General features: G+C 42.4%; 1 protein-coding gene across 2 annotated transcripts; it reads right to left on the reverse strand.

The window, feature by feature from the left end:
- Positions 1–3,779: 3,779 nt before the first annotated feature.
- Positions 3,780–14,701, reverse strand: ARL5B (ARF like GTPase 5B). 2 transcript variants are annotated; one of them, XM_083705157.1, is made up of 6 exons: positions 14,533–14,701; positions 11,978–12,038; positions 10,222–10,369; positions 8,867–8,950; positions 7,593–7,744; positions 3,780–6,981 (listed from the first exon to the last, which is right to left on the reverse strand). In XM_083705157.1, exons 1-6 carry the CDS (start codon positions 14,576–14,578, stop codon positions 6,933–6,935), a joined length of 540 nt encoding a protein of 179 aa, XP_083561283.1. In that variant the 5' UTR covers positions 14,579–14,701; the 3' UTR covers positions 3,780–6,932. The 2 variants fall into 2 exon arrangements, with proteins under 2 accessions (XP_083561283.1, XP_083561284.1); XM_083705158.1 differs by having other exon boundaries at positions 10,222–11,871; positions 11,932–12,038.
- Positions 14,702–14,758: the final 57 nt, after the last annotated feature.

Consider the following 14,758-nt stretch of genomic DNA (forward strand, 5'->3'; position numbering starts at 1 on the left):
AAGACCCAGAGCAATTTTCAAGTGGTACATAGGAGTGCGGAGAGTTAGGAACCTAAAACACATTTGCCAAATTGTGTTTGGGCGAAACAGAACATGAGCACACATCTGGCAGTCAAGTGCAACAAGTAGGCAGGTCCTGCTTGTATGTCATGTGTGCACACAACCATTTCAAAAAGCGAGCTATACATTATGTTACATCCAGAGCATTAATTAGTGGGTACTCCTATCTGGTCTTCTCCTCCCTTTAAATTACAGTCTTGCCCACTGACATTTTCTTAATTTAAGGTGAATGACTCCCATCCTGCACCTCTGACCGCCTTTAAATTAGTGCTGTATAATTCCAACATTTCATAGCTAAGTCCTTTAGTGCCACCTCGAGGTCACAGCTGAAGTAGCAGGAAATAAGGCAATTTAAGCTCAAGGTGCAGCATTCAAATTCCATAGAAGCTGCTGAACTGGATAGAATCTTCAGCATACCTCTGGGCTATAAAACAAGGAGTGGTGATCCTGAAACATATTAATATCATGGGATTAGGGACCTGTAAGAAACCTGAAGATCATCTCACTCATGTTCCTGCCACAAAGCAAGAACCTGCTAGTTTGCTCAGAGTGACATTTAACATTAAACTGGTAAGAGAACAGGAATGCAGGCACCTGCTTTGTGCGATGTTAAGATTATCTGTCTAATTCTGAGAGTTAGCAGCTCTTTAGGGCCTTGATCCTTACACCTGGAGATGCTGGGGATTGAACTTTAGGGCTTCTGTATTCCAAAGCATAAAGACAGGGCTTGCTAATCGGAAGGTTGGCAGTTCGAATCCCTGCGACGGGGTGAGCTCCCATTGCTTGGTCCCACCTCCTGCCAACCTAGCAGTTCGAAAGCACATCAAAGTGCAAGTAGATAAATAGGAAGGGGAAGGTAAACGGCATTTCCGTGTGCTGCTCTGGTTTCGCCAGAAGCGGCTTAGTCATGCTGGCCACATGACCCGGAAAAACTGTCTACGGACAAACGTTGGCTCCCTTGGCCAGCAAAGTGAGATGAGCGCCGCAACCCAGAGTCGTTTGTGACTGGACTTAATTGTCAGGGGTCTTTTACCATTACCTTTTTATTCAAAAGCATGGGTGTTTGAGCTATAGGGCCTTTCTGCATACATCATGCTTCCTGTTTCTCCATGTTGATTCACTGTCCAAAATACACCTTTCACATTGCTCTGCCTGCCTGAGTGTTCCTGACTGCTGTAGAGAAGGGCTCTTACATTAGAAGCTGTAAACAATGGAGGTGACATAAGCATCCTTCTAAGTCATGGGTAGGCAAACTAAGGCCCGGGGGCCGAATCCGGCCCAATTGCCTTCTAAATCCGGCCCGCGGACAGTCCGGGAATCAGTATGTTTTTACATGAGTAGAATGTGTCCTTTTACAGTGGTACCACTGGTTGCGAATGGGAATCCAGTTGAGCAGGGGGCCAGTCAGAATAGGTCCAGCCTAGTAGTGTGGGTGTTGTGCAACTTTCATCATTGTAGTTCAAGGACACATTCCAGCCAGGCAAAAGCTCTTGAAGGGGCAAGAGGAAATGGTCTAGGTACAGGTATGTTTTGAGGAGAGGCTCTGGGACCAGATAGAGAAGCTACACAGGTCTGATGTTTCCTATCACTGGTTCAGGACCTACAAACGTTAAAGTAGTGTGAGGTGTGTGTACTGTGGCCTTCCAGATATTGCTGGCCTTTATCTCCCATCAACTACACTCAGCTTGTCCAACAGCCAAGGATGATGGGACTTATAGAGTCATAGAATGGAAGGGACCACAAGGGCTATCTAGTCTAACCCCCTGCAGTGATGGAAACTTTTGCCCAAGATGGCTTGAACTGGCGACTCTGAGATCATGAATCTCATGCTCTACCAATTAAGCTATCCCAGCATTCCAAAAACATATGGAAGACCAGATATTCCATAACCCTCTATTAAAAATAAGCCATGTAACTTATTAGCATGTTGGAAATTATTTGGCTCACAATAAAAGGGGCTTTCCTCAATTCCTTGCCATGGTAGTCCTCAGGATTGGGGGGGAAACATACAACTTGGTTAATTCTAAGTCATGCATTTAAGCTACTGAAGCAGCACCACAGTACTTAAGGTTGGAAGATGAAACACATGCACACATGCACAACACAAGTACACATACAGCAGGATGTCCATGGTGTGAGCAAAGGCTTGCCAACTCACTTCCATTAACTCATGGGGAAAGGTTGCTTGAATATGTAGAATTGTCTCAGACAAGCACATTGTCCTATGGAACGCGCACAGGCAGTCATTTCACTACCAGTGTAAAGACTAAGGCTGTGAACGCACAAACATTTACCTGAGGGCATCACTGAACTCAGTATGACTTCTAAAAAGACGTACCTGAGATTGCAGTTGGTTAACCAGCACTTGCAGTAACTGGCCAATTCATGCTGCCTTGCTAGAAGGGAAGAGTTTATAATAATTTTTGGATAAAGCTACTCTAAACCTTAAACTTTACAAAATAAATTGAAGCAGAAGTGAGTGCTAGAGGGTCCTTCATCCACCCTGCAGGGAAAGGATCAGTTTAAGGGCCCACATGTTCAGTTTTATGGACTACTCAGAGATGTGTACATCACATTTTGGATACAGCACCTCTCCAGCTTTACCTTTTAGCTCTTGAAAACACCTTCTGACATACGCAGTGTAAAATAAAACAATAACATGCTTTCAAAAGACAAGACGAAAAAGATCATTTTTCAAACACATTCTTAGATCAAGTTCTGATGTACTCCAGAATTTTACCAAGTGATCAATGATAAAGTGGCACGCAGAGGAGCATCAGTGGTAGAGCATCGGTTTGCATGCAGAAGGTTTCAGGGAATGCCCCTCATCTGAATCCCTGGAGAGCCATTACCCGCCAGAGTAGACAATAAATAGTTAGGTGGGCCAATGGTCTAAGTCACATCGTCCAGCTTACAAGCTAAGCATCATTTCTACAAAAGCTTGTATTCTAAAGAGAAGCTTTGCTAATTAAGCACTGTAGGCTAATTCTTTACCACACAAGGGCATTCTTGCTGGACTAGCCAGACAATCTAAATCCCTCATGGGATGGCGAAGAGTAAGGATTAGTATGCTATTTCTACCCACCACTGCAGGTACCCTTCACAAGTTGGAGGCATAATCATGGGGATGGGAATCACAGGGGCCCTACCAGAATAGAGCAGGTTTCTATGGAATCCACTCCCACAAGAGGTAGGGACGATCACCAAACTTGGATAGTCTTTAAAAGATCAGACATATTCCCATATGAGAACACTATTGCACTCATGTCCTGCTTGCAGGCTTCACATAGCCAGTGTGCAAACAGGATACTAGACTAGATGGGCCTTTGGCCTGATCCAGCAAGGTGTTTATGTTCTTAGATGTTATCCCAATTCATGGAGGGCAGCTGCACTGGGGTGCAGCTAGAGCACTCATCTCTACTCTCCCTTCATCATGTTTTTTTCCTTAATGTTGGTTCTGTGTTCTTTTTTTCAGTTGAAATGGTGCAACTAATTTTTCACCGTTGAAATATTCAAATTGCAACACACCAAAGTTAAAAATAGATGCACCGGTTCCAGTCCAAAGAGCCAGTTTACATGCATGTAAAATTACTGTACATATGCCCCCTAGCAGAGCTTTTACTGGCAAATCAGTCCCCACTTCCCTTCTTGCCCTTTTCAGAGTAAATATTGCACTCACTGCTAGCAGTATTTGTAAGTGTAAAAAACGTAAGTCTTGCTTTACACAGCCAAGCACTTTAATTCACCCCAACAAAATAATTACAATGCAATACCATGCTGATCATTTGTTATAAAAAAGTGTACAAGATTGATAAACCACACTTCCATGTGAGTGATCAAATGACAAAACATTATCATGGACAAAAAGGGCCATGTTTTTCAAACCCTGTGGCATCATAAATACAGATTAAACACTGAATGCTTCCTTGCCTAATGGTAAATTCACAGTTCCTGTGCAGCTCTTGAGCAAAGCCAAGATGAAGAAGGCAGGGCAAATTGGAAAAATCATGGTATTCTCAACAGATAGTACCAGTAAAGAAAAATCTCTTCCAATTTAGCACAAACATCCCTGAAGATTTTTTTTAATGACCAGGGACTAAGATCAGAAATAGACTTCATTTGAAATGTATTTGTTAAGATGCTAAGAAAAAAGTTCTAAATATATTTCAATAGATATGAAAATGTACACAGGGAGGAACCATAGCTGAACAGAATACATGCTTTGCATGCAGAAGGTCCTAAATTCAACCCAAGGCATCTCCAGCTTAAACAAGGAATAGGTTGCAGGTGATGAGAAAGACCCCTGCCCGAGTCAACAATACTGGGCTACAGGAACAAGGAGCTTCACACATATAAGGCAGCTTAATCTTATCCCAACAAAGGTCTTCGGTTTGATGCTTAGCTTATACCTCTAACTCTTGCCGTGTGTGGCCTTTAGCAAACATAACATTGCACATCTAATTTTACAGGAACATATGCCTATATTCGACAGTGCAAGTCAAAGGAGTTGACACCATTAAGAGAAAAAAGCCCAGATCTCACTGCATGCTTTTTTTTGACAAGCCCAGTGATGAAAGCTACGGTACCGTTGCTTGGCATGCTAGGGCTGAACAGAAAGAAGGCAAATTGACATGAGGGTTCACCCCTTACACATTGCAACAACAGAGGCAAATAACAATTGCTTTCAAACTGAATTGCTGGGGGAGATGACAATTCCAAAGTGTGAGGGGTTCTTTTCTTACAGAACACCATTTGCCTGGGGGGGGTGGGGGTTGGAGAAAAAATTGTGCGCACTAAAGTATGTCACCTTCACCGGGAGAAAATGAACCCAATGGAAATTCAGTTCAGCCCCAGTTGCAATGCAGTATTTCTACCCCAATCCACACACAGGTTAAGCCACAAAGGGCAGCTGTTTTGCAGGCTCTGAAGTTGTCTGGCATTTCAGGGAAGCGCTGAATACAAGAGCTTTCACGTAATGCTAAGTGTCAGATCACATACATTACCAGCATTGCCTTAAGACAGAAAACAACTGAGAAGGGAATCAATTGACATTATAGAAGGCAGACAAAATGGTATTTAAAAACACCACAGAAAACTGTTACTGAAAAATTTACAGTGATTTCTTGGTGTGGGGACGACAACAAAGCAAACCACTTTAATGCATTAGTTGATGCGTTTTGTAAAAAAAGCTAGTTCAATTTGTGCCAACAGAATAGTTATTTTCAAGCGTACTTCTTGCTCCAATTCTCTCCAACAGAGATGTAGGTAGGCCTCACATTTGAAGGTGTGTGCATACTTTACAGACACAATTCAAATAAATGATTTCTGTGCCACAATCATCCAGAATCTGATTGTAGAATTTCACTGACAAGCGGAATACCCAGAAAAAATTGGCTTTTCCAAAGGATTGCACTTGCTTGGAAGGAGCAGGTCCACAGCCGGGGGTGGGGGGGTGCTCCTGGATTCAGACCCATTACTGGAGGCCTCAGTGGCAAGGGGTGCCTTTTCCCACCTCCAGCTGGCTCGCCATCTACAGTCCCTTTTTCACAGAAATGACTTGGCCACTGCACTCCATGTTCTAGTGACTTACAGACTGGATCCTTGCAATGCCCTCTGTGTGCAGCTGCCCTTGAAAACAACTAGTCCAAAATGCAGCAGCCAGATTACTGCTGAGGTTCCATTTAGATTTCACACACCTTAAAAACAGCTGCGTTGGTTTGTCAGTTTGTTTCCGGATCCAATTCAAGGTGCTCGTGTTAAGTGTTTAAAGCCCTGAACAACTCAGGCCCACCTCCTCCTCTACAGATCCTCTTGTATGTTAAGATTGGCAGAGGCGAACTTCAACCACCCTAAGATATTCAGGGGTGCAGTGGCCTACAGGAGCACATACACTGTGGCAGACCCCAAGTTGTGGAATTCCCTCCTTCCTTCACTATACGTTTTTGGGGCAGAAGACATAACTCTTTATCTGCCTTTGACACCCTGAGATGTATACTTTGTAGGACCCATCCTATTTTTGTGATTGTGAGCCGTTTTAATGTTTGTATTTAAAACTGTTGCAATGCTCCTTGGCACCTAAGGATGAAGGTTGGGTAATACAGAAAACAACAAATACAAATGCTGAATGTTTGGCTTTTACGTACTGTTACGAGACAATATTGTTAGAGAAGCTATACCTCCACTTATTTGAACACTTTCCCCTATTCAAACCTGCATTGCTAAAACACAATGCACTCAAATTTGTCCTCCTTGCCAACATGTAGCATATTCACTGATTTACCAAAAATAAAAATAAACAAAAAAATTTAGGTAAACCGAACATATAAAACACTTAGCAGTCAATTTAAGTTTCTTTCTTTTAAAAAAGGTGTATGTTCACCAAGTCATAAAATGCAATACATAAACAAAAAGGCAACAACAGCAAATAAATAACTTTCAATGTTAGAGAACTCCTGTAGTGTGCATCAATATTTGAACTCCGATCAACTGGAATCACGTTGACTTTAGTACCCATAACCTTGGGATTCTTAAAGCTAATTGTTGCAGCATAGAAACAGGAAAGGAAGGAGACCGACCTATGTTAGAGGCGATTACTGTAAGCAGCAAGAATAAGGAGCATTTTCAATGGCAAATTGTCATTTAGCTTATATAGGAGAGCTTTCATATAGTCCCACTTGTTCATCCATCCAAGATTAGTGCATTTTAAAAATGTTAAAAAATACTTTTGAGTTTAAGTTCAGCTGCACTTGATTCAAGTGTTGCTTGTGGAGGTTTCAGAAGTTTTAAGTTAAGTTTGTTGCTGCCTCAGCAGCCAAGTGTACCGCAAAGGAGTTTGTCCATAGGCAAGTGTCGCTTTGACTCCAGAAAAGAAGTTATCTTACTCCAATTCGGGAAGTCATCCATTCCAGGCCTTGGCATAATCTGAAAAAGGGGAAGAAAACCCAAGTCTTAATAATAAACATACAGGGTGAAAAATCACTATGCTAAGTGTCACCAATTGTACAGATTTTGCTTTTCTCTACTTAATGTTACCAAAGTATTAAAACCATCTTACAAAACATTTTTTAAAAAATAAAATATTTTGAATCAAATAAATGTGAGCATGCTGCTGGAAAAAACACACACACTTCTATTATTACGACAAGTTGTGTGTTCAAATGCACGTTGGTCATTGGAGGCCTTTCTGAAAGCTATCTGGGAATACTGTGAGGGATTGAAATTTATGGCACGGCAAGCAGGTGATATTGCATGGGAATTGTAGCACGGAATCCACCCCAATATTGGATTTAATCCAAAGGGATGGTTGCACAAGTGGAATACACTTCTACCTGTGATGGGGTGGGAGCTGTGCACCTGATTTTTGGAGATCAGGAGGAGGGGCAAATGAGCCCGAGGTTTTGCTTTCACACTTTTGGAGTGCAGCACATTGGGTATTGCTGTGCTAACCCATGGCTTCCTGTCGAGCGTGAATACTTTCCCACAAGTTGCCAGTTTCTGTACACAAGCATTTATTTAACACTATGACTACTTACCCTTCTCCCGTTAGTGCACAACAGGACTGAATGTGCCATGGGTGATCCTTTATGGAACTAAGGGTGAGGTACTTGGAAATTTCAGCTGCCGACATACAGCCTTTCATATCTTGCTTATTTGCAAAGATGAGAACTGCAGCTTTCCGCAAATCCTGTAAATGACGTATATTTAGAAATTTTATATATCCATGGCCCTAACAGCTACATAATCCTTGATTTTTTTAAAAAAATGAAAGCAAAAATAGATATTTTCCACTATATTTAAAGTTGCTTTTGTTGCAATTCTGCCAACTGCATAAGCATAGGTTGTAGATTTGTTCCTGCTACACTTCCCCTTCCAAAGCATCAACTCTTATCACCAGTCTCAACACATATTGTTAAAGCCAACTGTCAGGGAACTGCCATCGGAAAGACAGGAGGTGGAGAGGCTCTCAGAAGGCAGGAGAGAGTCAGCAGTGGAGGAAGGCACCAGTAGTGGGGGAACGGGAAATCATAAAGAGAGAGAGACGGAGGCATGGCTCAGGGACTCTTCCAGCAGTAACAGTGGAGGAGTTTCAGATCCTCCCATAGGCACTCCCACTCCTCGCCGGAAACTGTCGCACCGAGAATCCAGACGACGCGTTTCCGTCAAGGAGCTTTTATGTTGGAGTAAATTCCGTAGACGCCCACTGTCGGATTCTACCAGCGACTGACGGAGCCATGCTTAAGGGGCTCCGTTAGAGACAGAGGTTGGCTGACCAGCCAAACCCTGAGGGACTAAGCTTTACGCACAAGCAGCTCATTATCCCACCACAGCAACCAAATCAGAATTCATTATGATGTATATGGAGACAAGTACTAGACTTTAAAAAAATTAGGGTACAACCCTGTACCCAATTTCCTGGGTAGAAGTCTCACTGAACTCAAAAGCCTAGTAAATATGTGTAGGATTGTGGAGATTAGCTAATGCTCTTCATTTCTGTGGCTATTTTTTTAAAAAAAAGAATAGCTTGGATCCAAATATGCTGTTTCAAAAGCAAAAGGCACTAGACTTACATAAGGGAAGCCCCCCCACCCCGCCTTCTTCTCTGCCAACCCCCTCTCCCCCATCTATGGCAGCCACTTGCATTTCTTGAAAAACTGCTCCTGAGGGGCAAGAAATCTTTCACACTTTATGGGATGTAGCAAAACTTGGGGCTCTGCCAATTTCAACTTGTGTAATATTTTGGGCAATGCTTTGTGTCCCAACCATTGTCTGTATTCTTAGAATACACACAGAATATAGAATATCGTACCTCATGTGCCAACATTCTGTATAGTTCTTCTTTTATGATAGATAGTCTCTCTCGGTCAATGCTGTCCACTACAAGGATAATAAACTGTGGAAAGAAAGAAGAAAAGGTGGACAAAAAGCTAAAGGTAGCCACCATTTTCTAACTAAGGTATGACTGAATGAAATGATACATTTGTGTTACAACAAAATGGCTATAGAGGGACACATGTGTTCAACTTGCGCATGATCACTGGGAAATAAATAAATGTTGTGATTCAAACCTGGAAAGGGTGAGAGAGAGCTGGAGAGTCCTCGTGGTTTGTGAGGAGCCCCTCCCTAGAGCCTGAAGAGGGATTTTTCTTTTAGCTTATGAAGGAGCAGGGTTCCAACGCTGGCTTGATAAAGGCATGCAGGGACCCCCTGCTGTTGCTGCGCTACCACGCTCATCACCTGAGAGGCAGGGAAGACGCTTTGCAGCAGGTCTCGCTTGCATGACTTTTCCAGTCTCTCTCAGGTCACAGAGCTTGTGGATACTTTTATTGGGGGGCATCTTCTGCTTCCAAAGTGGATAGCAAAAAAGGTTTCTGTTTTAAAAAGCTTACTGGCTCCAGAGCTGAACCCAAAATGGCATGCAGGACCCTCTCTGCTGCTGCGCCACCCCGCTCAACAGCTGATGGGCAGGAAGCCGTTCCCTGCAGTGGGCTCAGCTGTGTGGCTTCTCTGCCCTTACTGGTGAGACTGAGGGTGAGGAGAGGGGAGGAAGGGAGTATCTGCTGCCCCAAGCTCTTGCTTGGCTCCTACCCTTCCAAACAAAAGGGGGAGGGGAAACACAGCCACTCAAAAAAAAAAAAAAAAAAACTTTCAAGCTCCCTACTTACACATATTTTGCTTATGGGGGCAGGGGCTTGAAACACAACCCCTGTGTAAGTGGGGAGTCCCCTGTACACAGCATTCTTTAATTTCCTACAGCTATCTGAGGCAGTACAGGGCAGGGAAAGTGAGCTCAATAAAACAAAATGACAAGAGCAACAAGAGCAGTGTCTAGACCCTTGTTGCTTCCACACAGGCACACTAGAAAGAGTCAGGAATGCTTCCCAGTTCAACCCTGTCATTCATATTTACCAGAGATCAACATCAAGAGCTCATTCTTATGGTGGGTCAAGGAAGGGGGAGCACTTCCGATGGTCTGAAAAGCCTTTCAGAGGCTTGATACAAAAAACTTTTCTACTGCTTTCTTCTCCGCTACTTCCCTTCCTCTCTCTTGGATCTTGCCTTAAGGGCCAAGGGGGATGGAACCCTCAGAAAATTGTCACACACATTTGCCAGCACAGTTCTGGGTCTTTTGGGTTGCCTAAATTAAGAACAGCATCAACATACCTCTGTATTTGAATAATAGGTATTCCAGGACGATCTTAAAGACTCTTGTCCTCCAATATCCCACATGAGGAAATGGGTGTTTTTAACTACTATTTCTTCAACATTGCTTCCTATAGTGGGAGAAGTGTGAACCACCTCATTCATTAGGCTAAAGGGGATGAAAAAGTTGTATGTTTATCATGGTCATCCATACAGAAACATGCCATCATAGAACAATTCCTGTCTTTGGATTAAAAGAAGATTGTACAGAAAATAGCTCAATCAGAATTTATCTGAAAATGCTCATTTTTATTTTTACTTAAATTTAAGCTCTTGAGAAAAAGCTTTTAGGTTTTCGTGAAATTCTTCCATATGATCACAGGTGTGTGCTTGTAACTGTCTAAGATGATTCCGATGATCTGGAAGGCAGATAGTGAGCTCACAGCTGCCTCTCATCATGAATAGGCTGTGATCAAAGAGAGCTGCCAGCTAACTGTGTTAACAACCTTACCTTTTATTAAGATGGTTGTATATCCATGGGCACAACCATGTAGAGGAAGTTAACTGTCGCTTTAGTAAGATGGTAAGCAATTATATATTGCATTCTACGATGCACCCTTAGAGTCAGGGTGGATTAGATTTAAATCAAATCGATTTAAATCACGATTTAAATTATTTTTTTACAGAAAGACTCATTCTAGCTGGTATAATCTTAATATTTACAACCAAATGAAGGTTTTATTTTTGGATGAATACATTTTCAGAGTAGTTTTTATAGTTATATCAAAAATTAATGATTTGGTTATACTATTAGAAATACATGGACCAATAATTATTGTGAAGTTTAATAAGTTAACTGTTTATATTTGGACAAATTTTCTGCTGTACTTTATTGGAAGGAGAAAAATAATCATTTCCTATAACAATTTAAACAATTTAACTAAAACAATATTATAGCATATGTATCCATGTTTGTTAACTGATGTGGTTAAACTTTTTTTTAAAAAAAAACTTAGACGGAGTTTTAGCACACACGAAAAACTTAAAACAAATCCTTATTTCCTGATGAATAGCCTTTGGGCTATAATGTAACTTAAATAGAAAGATTTTTCCTCCAAAAGCAATTTTTAAAAATTAAATCCATTTTAAAAAAAATGATTTAAATAAAAAAATCATTGATTTTTATCCGCCCTGGTTACAGTTATATAATGCAAAGCATTCTATATGTAACAAGATTAGCAAAGCTATTTAATAACTAGCAAGATTCTACCAAAATGGTTTTCCCCCCTTTTCAGAGCTTATCTATATCTTCCTGTAAGCAGTATCAGCCAGTTACCTGTTTGCCAGTTTTATAGCCACAGCTTCTGACAGTTATAATAGCTACTGCACTATAGTGAAGTAATACTTTCAAGCAACATTGTATTGGCCACATTATACTGTAACCCAAGTAGGTGATAGGTCAGCCATAAGATTTTTTCCTTTCACCAATGGGAATAGCTGGGCTGATGAACTCTCTGCATTTATGAATGAGTCATAATTAGAGAGTCTGACATACTGGAAGATCATAGGAAAGCTTCCATGTATCTGCTCAAGTCTGAAAAAAATTCAAGCTTCAAAGACAACAGGATTCCTAGACCTTTGAAGCTGGATAATTTCAAATATTTTGACAGGCTGTCCCAAGTTCTCTTTGTGCTTAAAAACCCTGCTCCAAGTGTTGGTTGAATTGTGAACAGTATCATATCTGAAGGAATGAATGTTATCTTGTTAAAATACTTACAACTGGTATAGAATGGTGGTCTTTCCAGCATTGTCAAGGCCCACAATTATTACTTTGTGTTCTACAATACATAATAGTGAACAGTTGTAAGCTGCTGTAAACTTGAGGTTATCACATACCATAGATTATATGAAAGTGTAATACAATGATGCTTCTAGATTTTTCTTGGTGTAGTAGTTCATATGACCACCTGGATAGCTATCAATAAGCAGTTCCCATATACAACTAGGTAAGACAACCTCTACCCATATTTTCAATAACTCAATCCCATCCCCCCAAGTCTTTTCTGGCTCACCATAGATTAATTTTGCTGTGTTTTGCGATTAGATCTGAGCCCCCGCCCCATCCTTGTTACTCCAAACATGTTGAACATCTCCCTCCCCAAAAAGACTGGAAGATGTATCTAGGATAGAAAACAACAGTGATCTTTTGACAGCCAATGATGCCTCTATGGCTGTTTTCCAAAGTCAACAGGTGTCACTGAAAAGCAAGTATGAATTACTTAGAAGCCCATGAGCTCATTATCAACCAAGACAAAGTTGGCAAATAAAGAGTGAAGACTAGCTCCTTGGAAGTCTACCTTTCCAAGCCTCAGCAGCCCATGATAAAGGTAAGATTGTGAGCTATCAAGCTCAGTGGTCTTCCCTCTTTCCCCAATGCAACTCTTGCAAAGATGTATCATTGCTAAGACAACCTACCACTGTCGCTCTCCACACTATGTTTCAATGAAGCCATTACAGAATAAACTACTGCCAAGCAGGTATTGTTTTTGGCAGTAGTTTAAGAGTGGTGCGGACATTAGGTCTGCATATGGAAGCTGAGTGTTTCGACGTGGTGGCAAATCCAAGCAGCAGAGAAAACACCTCATGAAGTTCATCACACACTGGTGGCCAGCCACTAGAGCAAGAGGTTTTGCACACATCCATGGGATGAGCAAGTCTTGCATGATAGCTGTTGCATCAAGCTCTTGTTACATGAAACCACTGCTAGTTTCTTTAGCTCAGAGGTCCAATATCAGCACCATGTAATTAAAACAATGTAGGTTTGTGTGAATTCTTTGTTCAGTACCTTCAAGGTAGTGGAGTTATTGATTATGCCTCATAAAATGTTAACAGGTATTCCATTAAGGAAGGAATGCATAAAGCAGCTTTGCATGGCACCCCCACACCTTACGAACAACATCAGAATGGCTTCTTCATGTATATATCTGGCATGCTATTTTAGCTTAAAGAATGCAAGGCAGATGCTGCATTGCTGGAGTTTTTAAAATTAAAACAGATTGCTGTTGTATAAAAACAGTAACCACCATGCCTTGGAGAAAACAGATGCATTTATTTTGCGGGCAAATCTTTTAAAATAAGATTAGACAAAAGCGTATACGTCTTGCAAATTTGAACAGAGAAAAGGAAAAACAATCAGCTGGCAATATGACTGTTCTCTGCAAATGCATTCAACAGGGTGTTTTCTCAAGAAACACAAAAGAAAAATGAAAGAAGGTGGTTTCTAAGTTGTTACAGACATTGCAACATTTTAACACAAATTTATTACTTCCTGAACAGCATTTTACCAACAGCCAAGGCTGAGGAACTCAATGGAATTTCTCTACATTTTGGTGGAAAACCCAAACTCCAACTTTAAGTTTTCGCCACATTCCTGTTCACAGGTTCTGTATACTACCAGTTGAAATTTGGTTGAAATGTGCTGGCACTTAGCATCTTACAATCCACAGGCTAATTGACTTCCTGGCCTCCCCATTATTCACCCTTGTTATTCATCATACCTATTTCTCCAGCTCACCTTCCCGCTGACTCAAAACCAGTCCTTGTTGCCCTGTTTATATTAAAACACCTTTGGTCAAACAGACAGGATGATCCTACTCACAGCAAGTGGCCTCCTCTCCCCTAATTTCCCAACTTTACTGTATTAACTTTTCACAGTCCCTTCCTTTCTCAGCCCACCATTTCCCCCATATTACTGTATTTACCCTATTGTTACTCCGCCCTGTCAAAATAAATAAAAACGGTCCCCTCTCCCAACGCCACTCTTGCCTTTTTCGTACACCTCCGTAACATGGGAGATCCAAGACTGGGGGGGGGACCCAAGTTCAAGTCCCCGCAGAAAAAGACCCCGAGTGGCCAGTCATACATTTCTTCCTTCTCGGCCTCAGCTACCTCCAAGGGCTCCTGTGAGCATACGGCGGGTGGGTAGGGGAAGAGAACCATGGATGATGCCCCCTCCTTCCTTGGGAGAAAGGGCTCAGTAAATACCCCGCTTCCCACCCAATGCAAAGCCCTAATTGTTACAGACACAACTGAGATATCTCCCCAGGTCTCTTCAGGATCACGACCCTCTCCCTTCCTCTGCGGTATTGCTGCCCTCCCTCAACCGAGCTCCCCGACCCCCCCCCCCCCCGTTAAAGGGCAGCCCGGGAAACACCCCCCCCCCCGCCCCGAGACGAAACCCTCCCGGCAAAAATGCCACACGGAGCAGCAAAAGCAGCAGCCCCGATAGCGGCGGCGCAGGTGCCCCTCCAGCCCCAGCCCCGCTCTACTCACCCTGGTTACAGAAAAGGCTCCACAGCTTGGCAAATATCAAGCCCATCCCGACTTGGCCAGCAGAAACCGCCGACCGCCTCCTCCTCCTCTTCCGCTGCTTCTGCTGCTGACGAGCGTCTTCCCTCCTTCCCGTCGGTTCTTTCTTCTCGTGGCCAACGCGGCGGATAAAGTGGGAGGGGCTTAAGCCCCGCCCCGCCCCTCCTGTTCTCGACCACGGCAGCGGCGC

The sequence above is a fragment of the Podarcis gaigeae genome (assembly GCF_964106915.1).
Source record: "Podarcis gaigeae genome assembly, chromosome: 12".
NCBI lineage: Eukaryota > Metazoa > Chordata > Lepidosauria > Squamata > Lacertidae > Podarcis > Podarcis gaigeae.